At 38.9% G+C, this 27,701-nt stretch overlaps 1 protein-coding gene across 3 annotated transcripts in view; it reads left to right on the plus strand.

The window, feature by feature from the left end:
* The window catches only part of LOC129371854 (potassium voltage-gated channel subfamily KQT member 2-like), a 35,603-nt gene extending 8,136 nt beyond the window's left edge, over positions 1 to 27,467 (plus strand). The window contains exons 2-18 of one of the 3 annotated variants that reach the window (XM_055048696.1): positions 760 to 850; positions 1,117 to 1,243; positions 1,531 to 1,706; positions 3,515 to 3,640; positions 3,879 to 3,989; positions 4,249 to 4,344; positions 4,432 to 4,526; positions 6,665 to 6,724; positions 7,588 to 7,617; positions 9,536 to 9,589; positions 10,410 to 10,579; positions 16,963 to 17,010; positions 17,273 to 17,290; positions 18,150 to 18,255; positions 19,203 to 19,334; positions 22,501 to 22,594; positions 24,297 to 27,467. In XM_055048696.1, the coding sequence (XP_054904671.1) occupies positions 760 to 850; positions 1,117 to 1,243; positions 1,531 to 1,706; positions 3,515 to 3,640; positions 3,879 to 3,989; positions 4,249 to 4,344; positions 4,432 to 4,526; positions 6,665 to 6,724; positions 7,588 to 7,617; positions 9,536 to 9,589; positions 10,410 to 10,579; positions 16,963 to 17,010; positions 17,273 to 17,290; positions 18,150 to 18,255; positions 19,203 to 19,334; positions 22,501 to 22,594; positions 24,297 to 25,157 (2,395 nt within the window). In that variant the 3' untranslated portion in view covers positions 25,158 to 27,467. Of the gene's footprint in view, positions 1 to 759; positions 851 to 1,116; positions 1,244 to 1,530; positions 1,707 to 3,514; positions 3,641 to 3,878; positions 3,990 to 4,248; positions 4,345 to 4,431; positions 4,527 to 6,664; positions 6,725 to 7,587; positions 7,618 to 9,535; positions 9,590 to 10,409; positions 10,580 to 16,962; positions 17,011 to 17,272; positions 17,291 to 18,149; positions 18,256 to 19,202; positions 19,335 to 19,826; positions 19,896 to 22,500; positions 22,595 to 24,296 lie in introns of all 3 variants that reach the window. The other 2 variants (XM_055048697.1, XM_055048698.1) reach the window with 2 other exon arrangements.
* The last annotated feature ends 234 nt before the right edge of the window (positions 27,468 to 27,701 follow it).

Raw genomic sequence — 27,701 nt, forward strand, 5'->3', positions numbered from 1 at the left:
AAATGTGCCTTTATATGTTTGTGTATTCTGCCTTTAATGTTACAGAAGATGCATGGTGCCTATTTTAGGCTTATTGTTTTAATGAGCAACAATAGGAACCTTCATTATCACCAAAATCTTAGAGGTTTATTAACTCCTTACCTACAGACTAATAATAACAGCATATCTAACTTCATTGTTGCAATTAGAATTGTTAACATGAATATGATACCATCTCAAAAACTATCAGGCTGTCAGGCAACATTTTAAATTGATTTGATCAGTGGAGTGTTTGCGGAGTCAGAGAACAAAGCTAAAGGATTCATATCAGAAAATGTAAGTCAAAAAGAAACTTCCACACTAATGGCACAACAATTCAGTAACAGAGCCTTACGAGGAAAACACTACTTTTGGAGCTATGCTAACTACAGAAATCAAAAGCACCAGCTGTTTCTCATTCTGCACCACTGACCTACTGGATTCTCAACAAAGCTTTCAAACATGATCATCAAGCCTCTCCTGGAGTTTAATTTATAAAATAAAAACCATTCATTGAAAACAATGAAGTTTTTGATGCTGGAATTTCTTCTAGAAATTTGTGTTGTATCTCTTGGTAGAATGTTTGACAAAAATTGTGAATATTTTCTTGTACATTCTAATCTGCTGAGTTTCTGGTGAGGTTTTGTAGAAAATCGTTTGATCCGCCTTGTTGAAGCAAACTGTGATTCCTGTCATTTAACTAACTAATTACACTAAGTCTCTCTCTGTCACCTTTTTCAGCTTCTTTTTGGTCTTCTCCTGCCTTATCCTGTCAGTGTTTGCCACCATCAAAGAATATAAAGACAACTCAGAAAACGCTTTGTACATCTTGGTATGTGCCGCTTTATGTTTTGACTCTTAGCCACAGAAACTTTCAAAGTCTAACTGTTGTAAATACTGTAAAGAGCTGCTCCCTCCCACAGTCTTCTTTAACACTTCTTAAGAAATTGCAAATAAACTCAGACTGTTCCGAATCTTTTGATAATTATTTAAGAACTGATTCAGCATTAAACTCTAAGCAGTCTGGTAGACAAGCTCATTTTTCTTGTCATCTTCAAATTCAAATCACAGACTTCCTGGTTTTCATTTGCTTTGTAGGAGATTGTGACCATTGTGGTTTTTGGAGTTGAGTACATTGTGCGGATATGGGCCGCTGGATGTTGCTGTCGCTACAGAGGATGGAGGGGGAGGTTAAAGTTTGCCAGAAAGCCTTTCTGTGTCATAGGTGAGGAAACGAGTTTGTTTTGCCAATTATTTTAACTCAGACTTTTTGGATTTTTATTTCAATGTTCCTCGCAATTAATCCTTGAAGAATGATCACAACATTCTTCAAGGATTGTGAATGTTCCTGATATATATATATATATATATATATATATATATATATATATATATATATATATATATACAAAATATATATATATTACATATTATATACATATAATATGTTAAATGTTGTTTTATAGAACAGGATTAATTATATCAGATATCATCTTGTGGTTGTCTCCTCAGACATAATGGTGCTGATCGCCTCTGTGTCGGTGCTGGCAGCTGGATCTCAGGGGAATGTCTTTGCCACCTCAGCCATCAGGAGTTTGAGATTCCTGCAGATCCTGCGTATGCTTCGGATGGACCGCCGTGGAGGCACCTGGAAGCTCCTCGGATCTGTTGTTTATGCCCATAGCAAGGTGAGCTTGGCGTTAAAGCTGCAGTACGTAACTTTATAAAATGTTTTTTTTTTTACATATTTGTTAAAACTGTCACCATGTCCTGACAGTTTGTTATGAGACAAATAATCTGTGAAAACATCGATCTCCTCTACCTCCTCCATGAGTTGCCATTGTAATCTTTAGAAATGCACAAAAAATAACCAATCAGGTCCATGCTGCCACTCATCCTCATGCACTTGCTGCTCAATGTCCTAAAAGTGGAGAAACAACTCTTTACCCACTGATATCACTGGCTATGATATATACCATCAGCATTCACAACAGACTATGATTGATGCAGCCTAGCAGAGAGCAAGAGGCTCAGGGAAGGGGAGATGAGCAGCCACATGAGATTATGATTAACAGCGCCAAGACCCGCCTCCTGGCTCCGATTGGTTGTTTGTCAGTTTGCACTGGGAGAAGGCTGAGGAGCTTGATTTTATTTTCTTCTTTTTTTTTATTTTACAGAGTAACAAACTGTCACAACATGGTGACAGTTTAAAATATAAATATATATATATATTTATATATATATATTTATATATATATATATATATATATATATATATATATATATATATATATATATATATATATATATATATATATATATATAAAAATTCCCTTCTCACCCACCGCGGGTGGTTCTTATCCTCTGAGCTTGGGTCCTCTACCAGAGGCCTGGGAGCTTGAGGGTCCTGCAGTATCTTGTGCCTAGGACTGCACATTTCTGGACTGAGATGTCTGATGTTGTTCCTGGGATCTGTTGTAGCCACTGCTCCAGTTTGGGGGTTACTGCCCCGAGGGCCCGGATGACCACAGGCACCACTGTGGTCTTCACCTTCCAGGCCCTCTCCAGTTCCTGAGGCCCTGGTATTTCTCCAGTTTCTCGTGCTCCTTTTTCCTGATGTTGCAATCACTTGGTATTGCTACATCTACCACAACGGCTTTCCTCTGATGTTTATCTTCACTTTCCTAAACTGTATTTTCTTAAACTTTGCAATAACAACTATGAATATGTAAGTTTTCTCCAAACAACTTGGAGTCATGTTTTACAGAAACTTGTTGGTGAATTTCCAAATACAGAACTGTGAAATGGTGGCGGCAGTTCACTATATTATTTTACTGAGAATTATAAATACTTCACTAGTGAATTGTTTTTGCTCACATTGTTTTTTCTGTTAAATTATCTCATCATTTTCAAACAGCAGATTTGGTTTTGTAATGATGTTCTTTTAGTCTTTTTAAACACAAAAAAAGGGAAATAAACATAATTTAATCAGCTTGTATTTGGGAAATAATAAATCTATTTGGTTTTCCGATCTCCAGCTAGAAAACGCTCAGCTAGTGTGTGAGCATGTATATCTGGTGAAGAAATCTGGAATTAAATTTACAATCTTTTTGTCTTGGTAACTGGAACTTCTTTTGAGTTTTTAACTTTTCTTACTTTCTGATAGCGAAATGCTGCTGCATTCAGTTGTGCCCACTCTGACACGCAAGTTCTGCTGTGGAGAGGAAACGTAGTTAATGTGCTTTCAACAAGATGGTTGGCTTGCACTTACAGGCGTTGCTGCTGTTTTCATGGCAGGCGACAAGTTGAAACAAGATGTTTGTGACCAAGGGAAATAAATACATTTATGAAACACAACTTAGGGATTTGGGCTCACATCATTGTGTCCAATATTATTATGTGCTGATTGTTTTACCAGTCGACAGTAGCCTCCTGTTTTGATGCCACCTTATTACTTTATGTCTTCTTATACTCACTGTACTGTTTTCCCCTGCAGGAGCTCATCACAGCCTGGTATATTGGTTTCCTGTGCCTCATCCTGGCTTCCTTCTTGGTCTATTCTGTAGAAAAAGAGTCCAATGAGGAGTTTGAAACATATGCTGATGCTCTGTGGTGGGGACTGGTAAGGCAGAATAACTGTGCTGTTGTTATAGATGTATATGGGGCCATAATGTTTGTTCAAAAGAAAAAAGAAATTGAAACTGAAAAAAGTTTGAAACAAAGAAATTGGAAGTGAAAAGAAATGTTTTGAAACAGAAAAAATGTGAATGATGTTTCACTTAGAGATCTCTTGATCAATACACCTGAATTAGATAGCCATTTTTGTATTTTTATCATTTATTTCTCCTTTTTTCTGTCAGATCACTCTCACCACCATCGGTTATGGTGATAAAGTTCCCAAAACGTGGAATGGACGCTTGCTGGGAGCTGCATTCAGCATGATAGGCGTGGCTTTCTTTGCCCTTCCTGCTGTAAGTGTGTTAGTTTGTGGGGAAAGCTTTAAACCCAAACATTGGCTGAGTTCCTGCTGATGTGACTCTGCTGCTTTATATCTTCATTAAAGACCGTAGATCTAGTTCTGTCAACGGCATTTCTCTGGATGTGCATTCATGAAGGTTGACTTTCTCCCCAGAGAAAATCACCTGCAGTTTCACTCATTTCAGTTCAGTGATTATTTCAGGGTGTAACGTACTTTCGCTTTCAGATTAAACTCAATCTTTTTCTGATTAGGGCATCCTGGGCTCTGGCTTCGCCCTCAAAGTTCAGGAGCAGCACAGACAGAAACACTTTGAGAAGCGGCGTAACCCTGCAGCAGGCCTCATCCAGGTATCCGTCAAAAAAAAACTTCATCACATCATATACAGACCAAATTCTGTTTTCTGCTTACACTAAAGTAAAACTATTTCCCTGCAGGCTGCCTGGAGGTTTCATGCCACTAACCTCTCCCGTACAGATTTGCTGTGCACTTGGGATTTTTACGAGCAGACTGTCGCTGTTCCCATGTACAGGTCAGAGATGGCTTACAAGCACAGCTTGCTTACTCAAGTTTTCCGAAAATTCTATTGTTTTACTGTATCACATTCTGCTACCATTATTGGTGTTGTAAGCATGGTAGAACGCAGACTATCCTTTTCTCATCCGGAGTTTTTCTGTGGGATCGGGTGTGGCTGTCTGTTCGCCCAACAGAGCTTTGGCAGAAATACAGTTAGGGCCAGAAATATTTGGACAGTGACACAGGTTTTGTTATTTTAGCTGTTGACAAAAATATGTTCAGAAATACAATTTATATATAATATGGGCTGAAAGTGCACACTCCCAGCTGCAATATGAGAGTTTCCACATCCAAATCGGAGAAAGGGTTTAGGAATCATAGCTCTGTAATGCAGAGCCTCCTCTTTTTCAAGGGACCAAAAGTAATTGGACAATGGACTCCAAAGGCTGCAAGTAACTCAAAAGGCCTTTCCCTCGTTAACCTGTAATCAAGTAAGTAGTTAAAAGGTCTGGGGTTGTTTCCAGGTGTGTGGTTTTGCATTTGGAAGCTGTTGCTGTGACCAGACAACATGCGGTCAAAGGAGCTCTCAATTGAGGTGAAGCAGAACATCCTGAGGCTGAAAAAAAGAAAAAATCCATCAGAGAGATAGCAGACATGCTTGGAGTAGCAAAATCAACAGTCTGGTACATTCTGAGGAAAAAGGAATTGACTGGTGAGCTTGGGAACTCAAAAAGGCCTGGGCGTCCACGGAAGACAACAGTGGTGGATGATCGCTGCATGGTGAAGAAGGACCCGTTCACAACATCAACTGAGGTCCAGAACACTCTCAGAGAAGTAGGTGTATCTGTCTCTAAGTCAACAGTAAAGAGAAGACTCCATGAAAGCAAATACAAAGGGTTCACATGTAGATGCAAACCATTCATCAATTCCAAAAATAGACAGGCCAGAGTTAAATTTGCCCATAAACACCTCAAGACGCCAGCCCAGTTCTGGAAAAGTATTCTATGGACAGATGAGACAAAGATCAACCTGTACCAGAATGATGGGAAGAAAAAAGTTTGGAGAAGAAAGGGAATGGCACATGATCCAAGGCACACCACATCCTCTGTAAAACATGGTGGAGGCAACGTGATGGCATGGGCATGCATGGCTTTCAATGGCACTGGGTCACTTGTGTTTATTGATGACATAACAGCAGACAAGAGTAGCCGGATGAATTCTGAAGTGTACCGGGATATACTGTCAGCCCAGATTCAGCCAAATGCTGCAAAGTTGATCGGACGGCGCTTCACAGTACAGATGGATAATGACCCCAATCATACAGCCAAAGCTACCCAGGAGTTCATGAGAGCAAAAAGGTGGAATATTCTGCAATGGCCAAGTCAATCACCAGATCTTAACCCAATTGAGCATGCATTTCACTTGCTCAAATCCAGACTTCAGACGGAAAGACCCACTAACAAGCAAGACCTGAAGGCTGCGGCTGTAAAGGCCTGGCAAAGCATTAAGAAGGAGGAAACCCAGCGTTTGGTGATGTCCATGGGTTCCAGACTTAAGGCAGTGATTGCCTCCAAAGGATTCGCAACAAAATATTGAGAAAAAACTTTTTGTTTGGGTTATGTTTATATGTCCAATTACTTTTGAGCTCCTAAAATGTGGAGTGTTTGTAAACAAATGTGTACAATTCCTACATTTTCTATCAGATATTTTTGTTCAACCCTTTAAATTAAACGTTACAATCTGCACTTGAATTCTGTTGTAGAGGTTTCATTTCAAATCCAATGCGGTGGCATGCAGAGCCCAACTCACAAATATTGTGTTACTGTCCAAATATTTCTGGCCCTAACTGTATCTGTCTGAAAGACATTTTAAAAAACAATTCTCCTAGCAGCCACTTTGAGAAATTAATTTGATGTCCAGTGCTACATTGACTCAGAAAAAAAGCATTAAGTTTCACTTTCACACAACAGATTTATGACTTTCAAGGTGTGTTGGAAATATCTTGTCCTGTTTCTCACCTTAAATCGTAATTTGAGGTGAAAGGGTCGCCAGATTAGATGTGCGCTTGAAAGGACCCTGAAGGCAAGCTTTAGCCACTTTAAATTTATCAAACCATCTTGACAGAATGATACAATCCTATTTGTGTGTTCCCAGAATCATCCCACCGCTGAATCAACTGGACCTGCTGAGGAATCTGAAGGGAAAGTCATTCAGGTAGGAATACAATTTATGTATATTATATGTTAACCTGTCATTTCTCACAGTCCATTTTTCTGGACTGTGAGAAAAATGCATGAACAGTGACAGTATGCTAACTCCATGCAGTAAACATAGGTTGGGATTCAAACTCACAACCTTCTGGTTGCTAGGCAACAGTGCTACCAGTATGTGAATGTGTTTAAGCATTTCACCACTTCACCTGTGTGTCCATCAGTGAATGAGTAACTGGTAAAACTCATGCAGTTACTGCTGCCCCTGCTGGTTGGTATGTGTTTCATAGGAGACATCATTTATTCTGGAACATTTTGAAAATAATTACTTTATTATTTGTACTGTAATACTGATACAATATTTTCACTACTGTATAGGCATATTATTTTTTATTTTTATGGAAAGAAAATAAATGCAGCTGAATGATTGGCAATTAATCTAATTATGATATTTGGCAAATTTCATGTTTACAAATGTAAATTTCTGTCATCATCAACCATTTATTTATTTGATTTTTTTATAGTTTTGGCTAACTACATCCGAATATACTTATTCACTTTTTCCAAGAATACAAACCAAAATCCTGTAAGAAGATATGAATGTTGTACTCCTGGCATAATTTATTTCACATTTTGTTTTTTCTTTATATTTGAAAACAAAAAAAATCTTGCAGATCCACATGTTGTGCTGTTACTGCTGGAAATAAAATGTTCCTAGTCCAATAATTGATGTCCTCTTCTTGTGTTTTTTCAATTGTAGTTCTAAAGAAACTCCACCCTAGCATCATGGAGTGATGCTGGGTTTTACTGGATTTACTAACGCAGAGAAGCTGCAGCTGATAGTTTGTTCCTATTTTCTCCTTACAGGAAAGATTCTCAGGCAGAAACCTCACCCAGGTATGTGACATGATTCCTTTTTATTTTCCTCTTTCGCCTTCCTTTGGCTTCACTTCAATTTGGCTCTTAGATGCTGCTGAGGCACTCTTCTTGGGGGAAGAGTGTGCAAAGTATATGTGTGTTTGCGTGTGCGTGCGTGGGTGCGTGTGTGTGTTAGATCTGATTGTGGCTGAGCGATAAGTGCCTCCTTCAAGAATGGTCTTGCTGCATTTGCTCTCTCGCTCAAAGATCAGCTCAGTCTGGCCTCTCACAGCTTTACGAGATATTCACAGGGTGACCAGATCCCGACGAACTCACTGTGAGACTGTGTATGGAGGATCCGTAGGCAAGGAAAGGAAAATCTGAGAAAAATTTGTCTAATAGTGCCACAGTGTTTTGCAGTTTGGCAATAACTTCAGTTGCTACTGCTGAAGTTGTCAGTTACAGACAAATGACATCATGGGTAATACATTTTTATCTGTAGTTTGAAAATAATTCTGAGCTCCTTTTATTGGGCTGTGGACACAGCTCTTACTGCTGTCCGCTTGGCACCTTGTTGAATCTACATGTTAATGACTTATTTTGAAGAGAGGAAGCAGATGCTTCTGTTGTTAGGCAGAGTCAACTAGTAAAGAACTCTGGCTGTTGTCAGCTAGTTTCTTAGCTAGCTCACAAGAGTTTGCTACCAAAACACAGAAGAAGTTTCCACCACTTCAAACTTTTTGATCTTGATAAAATAAAACCAGCAAAAGACAAGACACAAATGATTTTTGAGCCCTATTGTAATATATTTATAGACTAGCTGCTAGCAACGGTGAAGTTAGCATTTGATTTTTAACTTAAAGCTAAACTAAAAATCTACTTTGCTATGCTCTCCCTTGAAAAAGAAATTCTTAATCCAATGGTAACTTCCCAGTAAGTGAAGTTTTTATTTAGTAAGAACTTGAAGACAAAATATTCCTCAGTGATTACAGATTATGTAATTACATTATTACATAGAGTTGGTTTGTTTCCGAAATCTCTGATCATACATGGGAATCTAATAATATTGCTAAAATCTCATTGTCTACATGTGAATACAGTTCATTATCTCCCTTTAAGAGTGGGTGCCAAACACCTTGTTTAAAAAAAAAAATTACCAAACAAAAACCAGAACATGTAGCAGTCCTTTATAATCTGACACCCCTCAGTACATTCCTATTTGTAAGTGGTGCCTGCTGCTTTGCTTCTGAAAGGTGGACAATTTCTGAAATTGTAAGATAAGGAATTAAACTTGCTCCGCAACAGGCTGGTGACCTGCCTCTCGCTCACAGCGCAGCTGGAGATAGGCACCAGCAACTCCTGACCCCACTAGGGACAAGGGTGAACAGATGATGGATGGATGGATGGATGGATGGTTGGTTGGATGGATGGATGGATGGATGGATGGATGGATGGATGGATGGATGGATGGATGGATGGATGGATGGATGGATGGATGGATGGATGGATGGATGGGTATTGAACAGTTTTTCAGTCTCACATAAGAGGGGCTCCTGGCCACCCTAAATATTCACAAAGAAGCTGCTCTTTGACCCCATCCCTCCAGCTTCCAGCTTTGCCTCAGCACTATTTCTTTGGATCACTTTAAGAGCTGCGCTTGAACTGTACATCACTGTTTTTGGTCAAAAAAACATGTGAAATAATTGACAATGTTGTAACACTTTATCATAGCTAACGCCTTAGTTAGATAATTAAAATTTTGTTGAAAACTGGAACATAATTTAAAAAAAAACATAATGAAAACCATTAAAAAAAGGATAGTGAATTAAATTGAATTTCACACTGTGGTTATAGTAAAGTGTTACTGGCATCATATTATGGCACACTCTGGTGTTTTTGTGACTGTCTCCACTGCTGTTGTATCTTTTTGTGTCTCCTCTACTGCCCACCACTCCAGTAGTGAAAATGCACACAAAGACAGACTTTGTGGGTGCTGTCCAAGAACTCTTAGGTATAGTTGCTGCACAGATACTAACAGCTGCATCGCAAGTTTTTGTGTTTTCTTTATTCCCCACCTTGTTTCCTTCTTTCTACGAACTAAAGCTGAACAGAGATGGCTCAACAATGAGTACATGTGTTTTTAGGTCAAGATTGAACTAGATGATTATAAGGATGTAGAAGTTCTCTCAGCGATCTGTAAATAAAAACCAAAAGCTACTGTTCCTAAATCTTTCAAGTGTTTTTCCCCCCTCAGAGAACAGGCAGATATTCACCCCCTGTTTAGGTCCCTACCACTGTTGATTTATGGTTTTGTTTAGTAATGTCTTTATGCAGTTAATTTGCTTGCTGCCTTTTTTTTTTTTTGCCAGATCAGCCATTGTGAAACTCTGTTCAGCAGGCAGCTGTATACTGCTGAGTGCCTAACAGCTCCAGAGTATCTGACAGACATACAGTATCAGGGTGATTTATTTTTATTTTTTGCATGATTAGTGTTCACTTTTTTAATTTTTATTTTTTTTGCATAGAGTGAGACCACAGCTGCAACTTTGCTTCACATGCATGCCCGCTTGTAGCTTTCTTGCTGCTTGCCTGACCGACTCAATGCTCCACCATGCTCGTATGTGGACATGGGTCCTTCTGCTGTAGGATTTTGGCCTTTTTGAGTTTCTTCTGAGGTAAGGAAAATTATTGCAAGTGCTAATTTATCAATGGTTTTGCAAAAAACAACAAAGATAAATACATTTTATATGGTATTTTTATTTGGGCATGATTTACAGCAAAAAATAAGTCATATTCATTGAATATTACTTCTTGTTACTTGCTCTGCGCAGTCGAAAAGCCAGTCTGAAGGACAAGGTGTTTCCCAGTCCTTCCAAACCCCCCATGGTTAAGGGGAAAGCACCCTCTCCGGGGGCAGAAGACGGGACTGAAGCCAGCCCAAGCAAAGGCACCAAGAGCTGGAGCAGAGTCCGAGGTGGCGCCTCTCGCCAAAACTCAGATGGTAAGAAAACAAAATGCTGTAAAACTGAATAACAAAGAGTGCAGCTGAGATGAGGACAGTATATATTATTTTCAGTGATTTTTATTGAGATCAGGGGACAAAAATTTATTAACTTTTTATCTGTTAAGCGTGACCGACATCATGTCATTATGAGACAATAAACTACAGGTTAATCACTTCCTGTCGTCTTCTTATTCATGGATTTCCCCAGTAGCACAAAGAAAGTGTTTTGATCTTACTGAAAAACGTTTTATCAAAAGAATTTAATTGCCATTTTCCCACAAAGCATATTTATTTTCAGAATTTTAGTTTGCCCAGTTTCATGGTCAATGGAAACCCAGCTACTGATGTTGGAGGAACTGGTTCAAGTGAAGAACATGTGGAGGCCAGACAACACCAAACCCATTCACATGCTCCTTTGGTGCAATGAGTCATATTGAAACAGGAAAGTCCATCCCTGCCCTGTCTTAAGAGTCATGAAACTGTCTAAAATGATTAAACATTAAAATTGTTTGTTGTAATGGAACTAAGCGGCCAACACAACTTCTGAAAACAGCCCCTCATTACGCTCCTCTCTGGACCTGATGTTGCACTTGACACATTGCATTCAGGGTTGTGTTGTTTACCTGACAACTGGTTCACCCAGGCTCAAAATGACTAAGGAGAGGGAGGTGTGATTTGTCACTTTTACAGGTCATGTTTTGTTGTTTCATAGTCCAGCTGGAGTGTGCACTCTAAAACATCACTGCCCTTTGGATTGTACTTAGTGTTGAAATGTCTGGATGCTGGAGCCACACTGAACTCCTGATCACAAGCCATTCTTTACCAAATGTTTGTAGAAGCAATGCCTGGGTGCTTTATTTTAAACGCTTGCCCTTCCGAGAGCAAGCGTATTAAGACCATTTATTAATACCATTTCAATTCAATTATTTGGAGTGATGTCTGATGCTTCTGGGGGTATTGTGCATCTTAGCACGCAGAGGCAGACAGAACAAAATGCAGTGGCTGGAGAAGACATCTGGCCAAAGGGATAAAACATCTTCAGCAGAGTGACAAACCTGTGAGAATTAGCAAAGCAAATACAAATACAAAGTCCGTATTTTCCGGACTATAAGTCACAGTTTTTTTATAGTTTGGCCGGGGTTGCGACTTATACTCCGGAGCGACTTCTGTGTGGAAATTCATTTGTGCATGTTTTCGTGTGGTCCACTATTGTATGGAAAACTCTAAGAAGGATTTTTAAAGCCACCATCCTGCCCCCATCCTCCAGGTTGTGCATTAAGGCCCTGTGTTTGTTGTTACAGCGCAGTGAACAGATCTCCTCCTGCGGCTCTATAACTCAGATGACCGCACAGATTAGTGACACTTATATTAATATTGATAATTATAATGATGTTTAGTCGCACAGCTTTACGGACGTGTTCATTCGTAGCTGTTTTCACGTTTATTGCGCTGTTCGTATCAGTCTCGATGTTTTCGGTTTTCTGGAGCGCAACGCGAAGCTTGACGTCATTCAGAGGTAATACGTCAACTTGACATTAACAAAGACACAGCGGGACGGATCATCCGGGAAATGATGGACTGAAACTAACTGGATGTCAGACAAATTCTGGGGTTGATGTCTGCTTATTAAGCCCAAAAACCGCGACTCATTAAATCTGCAAGCGACTTTAGAAAGAAAAAACAAACCCAAAGCCGCAATAAACGGAATTGGCGTTTCAAAATAGTTTATTTTCGGCAACAAAATGCACATCTCCCTCCATTGTTTCTGTCGCTGCTAACAATGTAGCATAGAAACTGCGGTCACTCCCCAAGACGGGTAGAGGAAATAAAATTACAAAAGAAAATAGTCACGCAAAGTGGTTTCGATAAGTAACTCTACACTGTAAAAAGTGATGCACGGAACTCTTCATTCAAGCTAATAACTACCATTGAATACATTGTAAAATAATTGACTATATGGTGAAAGTCAATTTTTTTGCATTATGAGGTGTCAATTTTGATTCAGACTGAATTAATCACACTTCTGAAGGAAAGAAAGCAAATATTTTGATTCCTCTCAAAACATACTGACAGGAAATGATGTAATAATGTGAATCTGAGTCACGTGAGAAGAAGTTGTGGAGAAGTGCTTGGAGAGCATCATCCGTTTCGGCATGGGGAAGAAAGAATGATCAACGTCCTAGCATTTAATCGAAGAATAAACCTGCGGTAAGTACTAACCTAAGCTGATGTCTTAACAAGCCTACAATTGTATTAATGCAAAAGACTGAGTTAATGTCACCTGGTTAGCAAGCTGAAGGTCCCGCCTAAATATGGGTATCCCAGTAAACGCTTTCTTTTTTCGCCGGGTTAAATGTGGTGTCATTTCTGAACTTACACGTATTTCACGAGAAATATCACTATGTGTACATTGTTCGGTTGTAGCTGGAATTAATCAAGGTAGGCATAATTCGTTACCAATCAATCGCTTCCACCACGGTTCGCTCGGCTACACCGTGAACTTGACTAGCTCAGCATATTAAGCCATGTTAGCAATTAGTTCGTCTAGTGTGTTTATACCAACCATTTAAAAAAAGAAAAACATGTGCCACTTATGAGTACGTCAATGTGTAGTAATAATTTGTGCACCTGTCACTGCACCAAAGATACTTTGAGACTGTAGGAACCAAAACAGGAGCCATCCAGTCTGTCTTCATATTTAAAGAGGGACTACCAGTGGCCTCTGGCAGATGTACTAGAATGGCTTTACATTTTCACTGCTTTGAATTAGTCTGCCATGGATTCAATATTGACCAGGCGCACACTGTAAAAGCACTGTTTATGGTAGAGCTGAGAATTAAGTTGCTAGATTAGTCTACACATTGCATAATAACCATTTTGATTGTCCCTAAAGGGTGCTGATGCAGATTTCAGAAGGGAGTGTATCCTCAAAGCTCTCATCATCTACCTGGGAGAACGTGTTGAGGACCTTATAAAGGAATACATGGTATGTCCAGATATTTTCTGTCACAATGATGATTCAACTTTATTCATCACAGGAGACCACCTATGCCATTATACAGTATATAGTGATTAATGAGGTGTGCCAGACTGCAGTTGTTCAGTTGCATAATGTCGTATATTTTGCCTCAGGTCTCCCAGAAAGGTCAAGCCGAGCAGGAGCTGTAGAGGACCATCATGGCAGACTTTGTCTTCAGAGAGAATTCAAGCCTTCTACAGCAGCCCCAAGACGTTGGGATTGTCATTGATGGTGTGGAAGTCCTCAATGAGTTGCCTTCTGTTGCAGCCAGAGTTGTAATGCTCTTTGGACTTTGCTATGCTCTTATCATGGAGTATCCACAGGGTTTCAGGTTCACCTTTGATGCCCTTTGGAAGATCCTGATGGAGCTTGGTTCCAACAAGATGACTTCCAATATTCGCAAACTCAGTGGTGAACTCAAAACTGCACAGTGGTGTATATTTGTGTGTGCTTAATGTGTGCATGTAGTTGCCACTGGCTTCTATTTAAGAAGTAGACTACCTCAGCAGCACTTTGTTATACAGGCTCACGGTGTCACTTTCATGGACTGCTTTTGTTGGAATTTTACTTCTTTGATGATGTTTAGAGATGCAACATTCCTTCATGTGTTTGAACAGTACAACAGTGGATGTTTTCCATCCATTTAATTTAGCTTGGTAAGCCATATTGTCTTTATTTCATTGCTCTGAGCAACAATGACATGTTTATATTTGTTTGTCTGAACATTCCACTTTTTTTTCTCCTTTTTTACTTGTGAGGAATAAATGACTTTGAAAAAATGTTGCTGGAGTGTATTAATTGTGTATTAATTTTTAAAAATGCAATATAAACACACTGTGTGTGTATATATGTAGATGCTGTACACACACACACACACACACACACACACACACTCTTTGGGGCTCCTCTTAAGCCATGATCGTCGCTGTCGGACAGAAACCAACTTTCTGAAAGACTTTTCTTGTTTTGATTTCTGGCTACGTTTAGCCAGAAATCAACCGGTCGCCCAGCCATCAGGGTTAGCAAATAGTTTTTTAAACCACATTTCTGAAATATAAAAAAAGACTTTCATGGTGAAAATGAATTAACTCGTGCTAATGCCTGAATATTACTTTGGTGCAATGTATATATATTTGATTGGTTCAATGTAAATATTTTACTTTGGTTCCAAAACTGAAATGTAAATAATTTAACTTGGATAAAGGTGAAGAATTAATATTGGCTCAAGTACAATAATATGGTTTGAATCAAAATTAAATAGCCATGTTGTACCAAACAACTTTATTTCCATTCTGTGAAGTCAAATATTTTAGATGCAATAAATGGACATCAAATTTTTTACTTTAAGCAAGGCCACACTTTTTCCAGTGTAGTCTGACTACCTGATTTGAAATAGAAACGCGTTAGATTACTCGTTACTGAAAGAAGTGGACATCACTGTCTGCCTCCCTCCTGACCTGAAACCCTCTGTTCTCAGCGTCCACTAAATGAACAGCCATTTTTGAGGAGTAGGTACCTGAAAGTTGATCTCTGCTCTGATTGCTGATGAATAATGAACCAGCTCGTGCTTCAGTGACTTCGAGGGCTACCATTGGATTGTGGGGAATGTAGTGTTGGTGCGTGCAAAACATCAGGTAATTAAATATTATGCTCAGGGCTACAGATAATTGGGCCTTGATTTTGACCTATGTGACTTAGACGGTTATATCCAATCATTGAAAATAAAATATAATCTATTTTATTGAGGAAAATAAAGGCATAGCATGACAGTTTTATCCCATTCAGTCTAATAAGAATCCATTTTATCCAGATGAAAGATCAAATCAAAAACAGCAACTAAACTGACCTCCTGGTTCAATGCTGTGGCAGTCACTGTTTCAGTGTTTTCATAACTGAGTAAGATTTGTTTTTTAGTCCTGGGTTCGTGTCATCGTTCTCGATGGTTGACAATGCTGGCTCCAGACCTCCTTGGCACCTCCACAGCTATAGACAAATATTACATAAAAATAACTATAAATTGAATGAAAAGTCAGGTTTTTACAGTTTTCTTGATTTTAGTGAAATATCTGCTTTGAAAATATATAACAGGAGGGAACCAATGAAACAAATATTATTTTGTCATAAATCTGCAAATTACATCCTTGTCTTCATTTTCAGTAAATATTGAATGCAACATTCAATAATATGCATTTGTTTTCTTACCAACTGATTTTTTTGTGTCATTTTCTTATAACCAATGGTATGCAGTAACAACAAAAACAGTTTTGTGTGAAACATCATTCAGTTATTATTACCTTAATAAGGCCAAAGACAGAGCTATTCATTTGATTCAGGTGTGTTGGAGAAGAAATGTTTCTAAAAGTAGACGTCCTCTGTTTGATGTGTTCCTCTGCTTCAGCTCACTTGAACCTACTAATGGCAGATTAACAGGCTGAATCAGGAGCAGAGAAATGCCTAAAACATGCAGGGCAGCGTGCCTGGAGGAGCCTGCTGTCTAAATATCAACTCCAAACTGATCTAAATTAGTTTATGCTGAGAAATGGGCACATTGTTATTAAAAACTTTGCAAACATTAACATTGACCTTTTTCACGTGGTCCGGTTGTTGCATAATTGGTTGATCTAGGTGGAAAAATTTTTTACTTTTTTGTCTTTTCTTGAACATAACAGAACTTTATTATTTTTGAAATAAAAAAGATTATTGTTCATTAATAACTGAATAATAATAATAAAAACTCATATTTGGATTTATTTTTCTTGTTTGAAGTATACCAAAGTCGTACTAAATTTGGCATGTTAAAACATGAATTCTTATGGTTTTATTTACATCATTACTGGTATATGTTACATTGCAAAACTTACAAGACTATTGAATGGACATGCAGAAAAACTATTGAAAAAATTTGTCATTTTAATGTATTTAATTTTTTCCATTGAGCATTCACTGGGCTTTCCGCCCTGAGAGTTCAGCCATATCAGAGTTAACAGCAGTTCAGCGTTTTACCAGCTCAAACCAGGAAGCTGTGGGCATGACTAATGGATTAGATTATTCTGTTTGTTTACATCTGAAATTTCATTTAAAAAAGTCATCTTCCTCTAAATTAGACATAAAATATTAATATAAAAATTAATATTTTTTTTATTATATGATGGTCTATAATTTTTCTAAATTCACAGCCTTAGAAAAATGTTTTCCAGATTATAGACTAAAATGGCTGTCTGCTACACTTTACATCCATGCATCATCCAGGACACAAATCTAGAAAGTTTCTTCATCATCTCTTTACGTTTTCTGTTGAACAGTTTGAACCAACTCTCATCAAGCTCTATGTTTTCTTCTTTCACCTCATGACATGTTAAAGTGCTGATTGAAATGCAGGATGAAGACTTTGGACTGAAGAGTTCTCCAGGTTAGACAAGTCACCATGACATGGCTTGAGTTTTTACCTCTGATTTAATCTGTAAGTTTCTTTAGTGTGCAATGTTTTGTACATTTTAACCAACCAGTTGATCGCTATAAGACAGAAGAGACAATTTAAACTTGAATCAGAAACTATTCAGTGGATCCACATGCATCCATGTCAACAACAGATTTGTCTACCATTGTCACCCGACTACAGAATCCATAACAAATCTTTTCCCCTCATGTTTCTCCTCTTTTTCTCTTTGCAGCAATTGAAGGTTTAATAAGTAAGATATTGGAAGTATTTTTTATTGGTTGGCTTCTACAGATATATATATATATATATATATATATATATATATATATATATATATATATATATATATATATATATATATATATATATATATATATATATATATATATATAAACAACAAGAAATAATTTGCCTTTACCTGTTTCTGAGAAAACTGCATGCTGAAATTTGTTGACTTGACATGAACCCCTCTAATTTTCTATTGTTTATTTTCTCCTTGTTTTGACTGGAGGCTGTAAAGCATGAGTATATCTGGGAGCATGGTATGATTTTAATACCTCTACTCAATATTGGAAAACACACAAACAATTATGAAGCTTGTTTTTCTCCCCAGCAAAGGGAGGTTAAGCTAACTGTGGGTTCAAGTCAAGCTTTAAGACAAACTCACACAGATATGTTGTAGTCAAAAATCCTGCTTTATTTTGCATGAAAAGGCCCCATTTTTTTCCCAAAAGTTTCAACTTATTTCTGCAGTTAGGTCTTGACACCTATATGACACCTTTAGCATGTTTAGCTTAGCCCAGTGGCTAAGCTAAACAAGTGAAATCCAATGCTGACTGTGTTAATCCAATAATTGGAGAGTACTTGTCATTAAAGGTCTCAGTAGCTTCCTTTATCACTCCAGCTCTATACTTCAATTCTGCTCCACACAATCCTTTACTCTGTGGTTCTACTCAAAGCTTGCTCATTGCATTTATAGCAGGCTTACTGGCTTAACACCAAAGTATAACCTGTAAGGATAAAAGCAAGAGCCATGCTTTGCTTCTGTTGCTGTAGTTCACATGAGAGAAAAGGTAAAAATATATCCTCTGTTTGTCTTTGCTTTCCAGAGGCGAGCCTCCCTGGAGAGGAAATCGGTGATGATAAGAGCTGTCACTGTGAGTTTTTTACCCAGGAATTACCTCCAGGACTCAAAGTTACTATTAGGGCTATTTGGTAAGGATTCTTTTTTTATTTATACTTTTTGCTAATGTTAACAAAATAGGCTAATAATAGTTGTGGTGGGATTAGATTAAAACAATTTTATTGAATTAAATGCAGGATCTGTAATTCATTAATCAACAATTAATTGCATTTTAATCAAAAACCATATATTGACAAAGTAAGCAATGTTTTCACTTCATTGAATAAATAGACATGAATAAAACAACAAAGATGTTTATTGTTTTTAATCTGTCATATTTAGGTTATTTAGCCATCAAATTAGTTCTGTTATACCCATTCAGATTTCAGGAAGTGTGGTCTTTCATGTAACTTCTTTGAAAAAGTACTTCTTTAGAAATGTGTGCTGTCGATGCTGACATTAGTGTTGGGGACATTTGTGCTGCTTCAAAATGTTTACCATTGAGTATTTTATGCTTGAATAGTTTTGAAGGCCAGCTCCTACACAGTAACAGTCTTCTTCAGTGTTCCATCAGATTATCTTTTAAAGCAAAAATGAACCTCAGTGAGGCAAGCAAATCGGCTTTGTTTTCTGTGGATGTCTCTTGTGTGGCAGATTTACGGCTGTACTAGAAACAAGCGAATACAAGGTTTCTGCCTCTCCACTTTTGTACATAAAAATAAATGTGATTAATTTCATTTAAAATTTTTACATGTTAAAATGTATGTAATTAATTGATACATTTTAACACATTAGAGTCCTGGCCTTAAATATTAGACATTGATAGACTCCTATTACCAGCCTGACGTCCCTCCTGGTTCACCCTTGTTCATATAAAAAACAGTTTGAACCTAGTAGTCTCTCCTCTGATTAGTTTTTCTCACGTTTGAAATAAATGGCTTCTTTCAGTCCAAACACAAACCAAAGTCCAATCACACCTATATTTTAAATAGCAAATAAATTCATGTGGTTTGTGAAAACAAGGTGTCATCCCCCACAGCGTCATGAAGTTCTTGGTGTCAAAGAGGAGGTTCAAGGAGAGTCTGCGGCCTTATGATGTGATGGATGTGATTGAGCAGTACTCTGCAGGCCACCTGGACATGCTGTGTCGCATTAAGAACCTGCAGTCCAGGCAAGTGCATGTTTTACTCTGTGGGCTGCTTGGTGTGAACACGGTTGAAATCTGGACTTCACAGCGGATACACACATGTTGTGATAAACATGTGCCATTGACCTGCCTGTTTCATTTGTCCAGCTACATATGCAGTATTCAGATCTATATCTGCAGCTTTTATCCAGCACCACAGTACAGCTCACTCCTTCACAAAAGTATCCAGTGTAACATTGTTGTCTTTTTGTTTTCTATCAGTTTTATTAGCCTCCTCAAAATCCTGACGCCCCGAAGGTCTAACATCCACAAAAAATATAGTCCAGCAGTGAAATGTATACACTTCATCCATGCAGCAAGTCAAACTCACCGTGTGTCCCTGTGTGCGTGGGCATGCGTGTGTGTGTGTGTGTGTGTGTGAGAGGAATATATTGAAACTTGTTCTTCATAGCTAATGTGATTCACACGTTGCTTCACTTTGCATTGCACTCATATCGTCTCTGTGTGCTTTGCCAGGATAGATATGATTGTGGGGCCCCCTCCCCCAACAACACCACGCCATAAGAAGTCCACTGAAGGTCCTAGGTTAGGTTAATAGACTGCACCTTTAGACCATTTATCAGCATTTACTCTCTGTGTACCATAGCTCAAATATTGGAGCTGCATTATCATTTTACTGATGAACCCCTTTTGAGCTTCAGCCTCTTGATTTGTCTCATTACATTACCAGAATAACAAATTTTCAGCTTTGTAAGGTCAAATGTACATTTTTCTTTGTTATATTATATTCTTTTACAACCTGCCAGCAATAAGAGGAGGAGATACAAACCACTTAGTTAAAACTAATACTAACATATGTTAATGAGCCACAGCCAATGACCTCACTCAACAGGGGTTTGAAGTGCTAGATGCTTGTTCTTCCAAAGGAGAGACAGATGAAGAAATGTCCCCCATAGGATGCAATGGAAATGAAGCATGACCAGCACCGCGGAGGCATGTCCAGTGATGCATTTTGGCCTCAGACTGAATATGTCTTGCAGGCTATGTTCATACTTTGTCTCATGATGCATGGATCCACATATTTCATTGAAAGCTACTACTTTTTAAAATGCTATCATTTATGTGGAGCTTGAAGGCAATTTTTTTCCCCTCATTTTCTCATGTCAGACTCATGCACATCTTTGCATTAAGGGCCGTGCAGACCTTTGGAGGGGCAGGTACTCAAATTTAAAAAGGGGCACATTGAACAAAAACACCATACAACAACACAGCAACTACCCATATTAATCAATAATCTAATTGGATCGTACTATATCATTGCAATCATGTGTGGACAATGCAAAGCAAATATAGTCCATATTTTCCCCAACAGGTATAATGTTCCTATTTCTGCTGACAGTCCCAGAGGGCTGAGTTGATCTGAGACTGTACCTGTGAAACAGACCGGAGGAAAGAAGGTCGCTGATTATGAAGTTATGAATAAAAAAATTCTCTGCCATTTTACTAATTAAGCCCTAATAATATCTATTTAACCTCTAGAACAACTTGGCTGCAGATTGATTTATACATCAAAAAGCTCAAAGGGGTTTAACTCTATATAATTGTTTGATGTTAGCATCTGAGACCTAGAATTATAAGACTGGAATATCAAGGTAAAGAAAACTCAGTAGCTACTGGTAGGGGCCATTCAGGGGCCTCCAGACATTCAGGTCTGAAGTCCCTGAATGTCTGGTGGCCCAGAAATGGTTTATTTGTAACACAGACCATATATCTATCTAAACCTGTATCATAATTTATTGAGAATGACAATGTTGTTACATTTTATTTCATGCATTCAGTTGAGAAAAATAAATAGTACATTTAGGATTTAATTAAGAAGTTTACTTAGTAAAAGTTTAAAGAGTCATCTTGATAGTTCTGATTGTCGTGTTACCATGGCTACAATACGGTGTAATCTTTGTGTTTTAATTGGGTTTGTTCACAAATACATCACAGCAAATAACCAATAATCAGTGACTGATTTTAAACTCAGCCAATAAACCTGATCTCCGTCTCACAGATTCACTTTATCAATATTTAAACATATTAATGATCTTGAGGTTCTTAGTAGAGCAGGTTCCGGGTTTTGGGGGGTTGTATCTGTCTAAGGCCCCATACTACCTTGGGCAAGCCCTGCATGAAGAGCCGCTGCGATGCTCATCTCTGGATTCTACCTGGAATCCCCCGGTAGCCCCAGTCAGTCCACTGATGCTTTGGGGACATTTGGTTCATTTAATTGTGGCATGTTTGGCTTTATGCTGCGGTTCTAATTATTGCTCCATTATTATCTCTGATATTTATTTTATGACCTCTAAGTGCTCTGGCCCAAATCTTTAACACTTGAGATTCTGCAGTAACTTCTATTTACAGCTGTTCACCTCCAGCCCAAATCCCGTCAGCAGTGGCTTTAACCCGCCTGGTAGTAACGTTAAGGAGTAGCAGAGTAAACAGTCAGCAGGTGGTACCAGGTGATACCGGGGCTTTGAGCTGTGCTGTGACTCGCGGTGACAGTCGATACCGTGTCTTAATCAGAATGTCTGATATAAACCAGACATTCTTTCTATCTGTGGGTGGGACCGACCCAGACGGCCTGTAGAACCGGGCTTTTAGCAGAATGATGAAGTTAAAGCATGTTTAGGGGCGAGGCGAGTTTTTTCCTGCTTTTGCGAGGACAATTATGAAAATATAAATAAAAAAAGGATTTCTGACGTCAACATCAGACCTACATTTGTATTTACAAACCATTGTATGAAAAATATCTATATTTAATAGTTAGAGGCACAGATCAGCCCCCCTCCTCCTCACCATGAACCCGGTGACTGAACAATATGGAGACAGAAACTGAGAGTCATTATTAGACTAGTTTATTTTGCTAAAATTATTACATTTAGCTAAATATTATTGCTTAGGGGCACAAACAGGCCTTCTGACATACAGATTAAAAATGAAAACTAAAAGAAAAAAAACTCAAAAAGGGCACTAGGGCATTAAGGATAAAAGGGGGAGGGGCTCCAGCCTCCTTACCCTCCACCCCCTCTGCACGTGCCTGTTTGCATTTTTTAAAATTTTAATGGTGAACTTTTGAAGATTTCTGGCTGACATGGAAATGTTTGTTTTATCCCATCTGACTAAACAATTTTTTAAACCCTAGAGTTGACCAGATTGTTGGTAAAGGCTCCAAAGTGGATGGAGAGGGAGTGGAGGACCAAAGCATGATGGGACGACTTGTTAAAGTGGAGAAACAGGTGGGCGTTGTAGACAAAAAAAAAATATGTGTGGAACAGATCAGGCTGAAACTCTGGCAAATGACAAAGAGTAAAATCTTTATTTTGTCGTTTGCAATCAGAGAACACACAGCAGCCACAGCACATCAGCTGTACCTGCAATGAGTTCTGACTTGGAGCTGCAAACTCTCACAATATATAGAACTCTTCACACAATGTGGTCACTCCCTAGCTCAGAGCCAGTTCCAGTTGAACAGGTTTGATGCATGGTCATTCTTAACAGGGTGGGGAGAGTGCAACGACATCCTCACTGAAGGGTCAGTTAATTGAATAGTTGATAAATATCTTCTGTGTTCAAAATATGGACGTTTCCAAAAATCAAGTTTACTAATGGAACAATTTTGCATAACAAGAACATTGTCAGACCTTATACATGCACTCAGTACGTACTCTGAGCTTGTGACATTTAATAGAGGAATTTGTTAAACCTTAGGGTTTATTCCATCTCACTATTATCGAAACTAACTATTCTTATCTGTTAAAAAACACTGGTGCCTTGCTTTGGTATGTGTGGTGAAGCATTAGTCCACTTATCAGTCTGCTGCAACTACTGTAGGTAGAGGTCAGCAGGAAACCTATCTGACTGGTTATACAGACTTTCTCTGAACAGATACTCTAACAGACTGAGCAATATTAATGTGGTTAAATGAGTAAAAGAATTAAATAAAATTGTTAAAAGAACTCTACCAGTTCAGAGACCATCTAAACCAGGGGTGTCAAACTCCAATCTTCAAGGGCCACTGTTCTGCAGTTTTTAGATGTGCCACAGGTACAAAACACTGGAATGAAATGGCCTAATTTCCTCTTTCTTGTGCAGATAAGTTCTATAGAGCCTTGCTAATTAGCTAATTATTCTATTTAGGTGTGGTGCAGCAGAGGCACATCTAAAAGTTGCAGGGCAGTGGCCCTCCAGGACTGGAGTTTGACACCTGTGGTCTACATAGTTCCTTGTGAAAGTATTTATATCATTTAAACTTCCCCACATTCTGTTATATAATGCTGATAAACACCGCTAAGTCCAGTATGTGTACTAAGTTTAATATGTGTGACATACTAAAAAAATGTTCAGTATTTATCAATTTAAAGTTGACTCTTCTGAGCTTTTCATCATAATTTTATTCCCTCATTAAAAACATACCTGGAGTTCATGTTTGAGAAATGCTTGAATCTCCCATGGCAATCATTCAGCGTTGCCTAAACACTAGCTGCTGCAAAGCACCGGCCATTTATCCAAAGCTCCTCCTCCTTGGAGCTTCACCCAAGCTTCCTCTTGCTCCACTTGGCTCCTCCAGACTAGCGACAGCAGCAATCAGCAGACACCTGGTGACATCTGGTGCTCTGCTACCTTGCTAGTTCTCCATGAAGCACTGGTAAAAATGTTAAAAATTATGGAGGAATGTTGCTGTGACGACATGGCGAAATCGACGTGTCAGAAAGAGCAGGAGCTTCTTAAAGAGACAGAGGCCCAATTACTAGGCGTGGAATTACAAAGTCAAATATAAGTAATTTTTGGCATTTACAGCATTTTTGTAACTGAAGGTAACATAGGTACTACACAATGTGCCATTTTAGAACATTGCCCCTTTAAGAAGGTATTTGTTGATTACTTTGTTCCAATTTTGAGTTGTAATAATTGCATTGTTTTTTTTCCGTCTTCCTGTAGGTTTTCTGCATGGACAGAAAACTTGATTTTCTGGTCAATGTGTATGTCCAACGTATGGGCATCACTCATTCAGAAACAGAGGCCTTTTTTAACTCCAAGGAGTCGTACCCAGCACCGCCTTACCACAGCCCGGAGGAGACCAAGGAAGAGAAGGATGAAGATGAGGCGACCAAGGTGGAAAAGAAAGCCAAGACGCGTTCTGCCTTGGCAGATGTCTCCCATTCTGATAGGTCTCTGGAAAAGAAAGATCCTTTACTCGGTCAGCCCGTGGCACAGTCGGTTGGCACTCCATCTGGCAGTAATAGCCGCCCCTCCACTTCATGGCAGCACCAGCTGCAGCATCCCCTCAGCCAGCCTGCCTGGGGCAGCAGCATGGCCAACACCCCTTCGCCCGTCTTAGCCGTCGGCGGCCAGTCGCCCACTGTCTTCCGTCTGCCTCCACCGCCCGCACCGACACATGATAGGTCGTCTTCAGGCGTGTGCGGGAGCGGTAGAGAGAGGGGCTCTCAAGGCAGGCGACGCCACAGGAAACACAGGTGTCAGCGCGACGCCACACCCGTGGAGAGCGACACCTCCCTCTCCATCCCGTCTGTTGACCACGAGGAGCTGGAGCGTTCCTTCAGCGGGTTCAGCATCTCTCAGGCGAAAGAGGACTTCTTTGGGCCGTCTTTCTTTGCAGGTTCAGGAGGAGGAGGCAGTGCAGCCGCTGAAGCTGTAGGTGGACGCTCAATCTGTGCCAGGGTCCGACCGTTTATAGCTGAAGGGGAGTCAGATACTGACTCAGACCTGTATGCTCCGTCGCCGCTGTCCTTCACCGGAGACGTGTCCTGTGGTGAGAGGGGCTGGCTGGGATTGAAGTAGGCCAGAGGACTGCTCTGCCCAGGCTGGATGTGACACATCAGTGCCAAGACGAGATCATCAGATCTCCTGTCCAACAGGCTTACCACCCACTATGATGATGTTTTAGACAATGGATTCACATGAGAGGCTGCACATTATGACAGAGGTTATATTGCTACAAATGATAGTCAGATAACCTAGAAAAAACAGAGGTCATGTTTTCTCACTTTTTCTGTTAATAATCAAACTTTTCACTCGCATTGCTTCATATATTTTGTGGAATTTAAAATATTGGATAAACGTTGAGGCCCCATCAATAACAACACTGGCAGTTGAATTTTAAATGTCCATTATTTCTAGTTGGAGATTATTCCAACATCTTCCTCTATCCTCTCTAATATTTCTTCTTTATAAACTTCAAGTGTAATTCAAAACGTTGTAAGACTTAGAACAAATGGTAGGCAATGCTAAAGCAAAAGACGGTTTGAATTTGGATGTGTTAATGTCGGTTAACACATACCGGGTGATATTATTGCCTCCTGCTGGTACAACTGGGGTACTACATTGTTTTTGACTGGAATCCATCCATCCATTTTCTGGTCACCTTTCTCCCTAACGGGGTCGGGAGGTGCTGGTGCCTATCTCCAGCAGTGTTCCAGGCGAGAGGCGGGGTTCACCCTGGACAGGTCGCCAGTCCGTTGCAGGGCAACACAGACACAAACAGGACAAACAACCATGCACACACACTCACACCTAAGGAGAATTTGGAAAGACCAATTAACCTGACAGTCATGTTTTTGGACTGTGGGAGGAAGCCGGAGAACCCGGAGAGAACCCATGCACGCACATGCAAACTCCGTGCAGAAAGACCCCGGAATCAAACCCAGGACCTTCTTGCTGCAAGGCAACAGTGCTACCAACTGTGCCACTGTGCAGCCCACCTTGACTGGAATCACCAATCACAAATGCAGATTTTGTTTTTGTTAGTTCATAAAATTACATGGAAAAGTGAAGACGAGATGATGAACAAGAAAGAGTGAATTATATACCTTTTGCAATCTGATATCGGAATATGATTTAGATTGTCAAAGGTTTTTAAAAGTTCATAATGCCACTTTTATGTTCAAAACATTTTGCATTTGAAAAAAAAAATACTGAGAGTTTGTGTAATGTGAAGTTGTTAGTATAACGTTCTGTAAACCTCTATATCTTTGAATGACTTGAGGTATTATGATGCCAAACCCATTGTTATGGTAATTGGACAGATTCTTGCAGAGTAAAAACAAATATGCTTGCTTATAACATGTTTAATTCAGCCTGCAGTAAAACGAAAAAGACAAAGAACCATCTCCCCTTAAAGTAATACCAATATTTGCAGAGCGGTAAAACAGAGAACCTCCTGCATGGCATGTTAAATGGTTGATTTTAGGACTGTTAGGTAGACTAAACCAAAGCAGCAACAGCAAAAAAGTTACCTCAACTACATTGTTTTAATGTTCTGCAAAGGAGTGCATAAAACACAATATGCATGCACGAGAGCTTTCAAGCTAGCTTTTTTAATGCTCCTAAAGGCTTTGCTTGATTTCCAATCATGCAAATGCTGCCTGAGCTTGTAAAATCCCAAAACCTACACAACGTTTTTAGGCAGACTTGAGTGTAATGTTAAATATAAGCAAAAAAAAAAAAAAAAAAAAAAAAAAGGAAAAAAGGGCTGACTTTGATGCAGCTTGTAGACTTTTCTGGGTTTCACACCAAATACATCCTTGGAGTTGGATTGTCTAACTTTACTCAGACATGATGGTGTTTATCCTAAAGTGCATTGATCTTTCTAGTAGATTTTCTTTTGCTATTTTGGTTCTGCAACAGAAAAAATAAATGCAAGAAGCAAACAGGGCAAAAGAGAACCATCTTTAAACACTCAAGTCTTATTTTCAACTGGCTCCATTTTATAAATAAATCAATAATTTCTTTTTTTAATGTTTTGTGAAACAGTTGATCTTCAGTCAGTCTGATTTTAAAACATTTCATTTAAATTCAGTTTAAACATGCAGCATTTAATAATTTCTGTCAAGAACAGCTCCTATTTGTTATAACCAACCCCCAACATTTTAACATTAAAACTCTAACATGAACATCATATCAAGAAATATCATTTATTAGAGACTGTTAGTACAAAATCCACATTTTACCAAAAGACAAGGCAGAAACCTGCAGGCATGTTTTTTTAAAGAGCAAATGGATTAAATCTAAAAGGTTTTGGAGGCCAGAGAACAGGTTAAAGTTGTAACTGCTGCACCTTCATCTTCTTCAAGAATAAAACTTTGTACATTACTGAAAAGTTTGAGTTTTATTGCTTCTGCTTTGAATATTTGAACTATAAATGCCTTTTTACAAGGACGTTTCCATGGTGGAATAGCGGAAATATTTCACTAGATGGCGACAGAGAACATGACTGCAGAGCAAAAAGTTTAACCACGAATAACATATTTTTCTGCCAGCAGAATTTTAAAAACTTTTGTTGAGTCATTCTGCAGACTGCTTGCACACAGCAGATGAAATAAAACA

Source organism: Poeciliopsis prolifica, unplaced genomic scaffold (assembly GCF_027474105.1).
Source record: "Poeciliopsis prolifica strain line A6 unplaced genomic scaffold, Auburn_PproV2 SCAFFOLD027, whole genome shotgun sequence".
Lineage (NCBI taxonomy): Eukaryota > Metazoa > Chordata > Actinopteri > Cyprinodontiformes > Poeciliidae > Poeciliopsis > Poeciliopsis prolifica.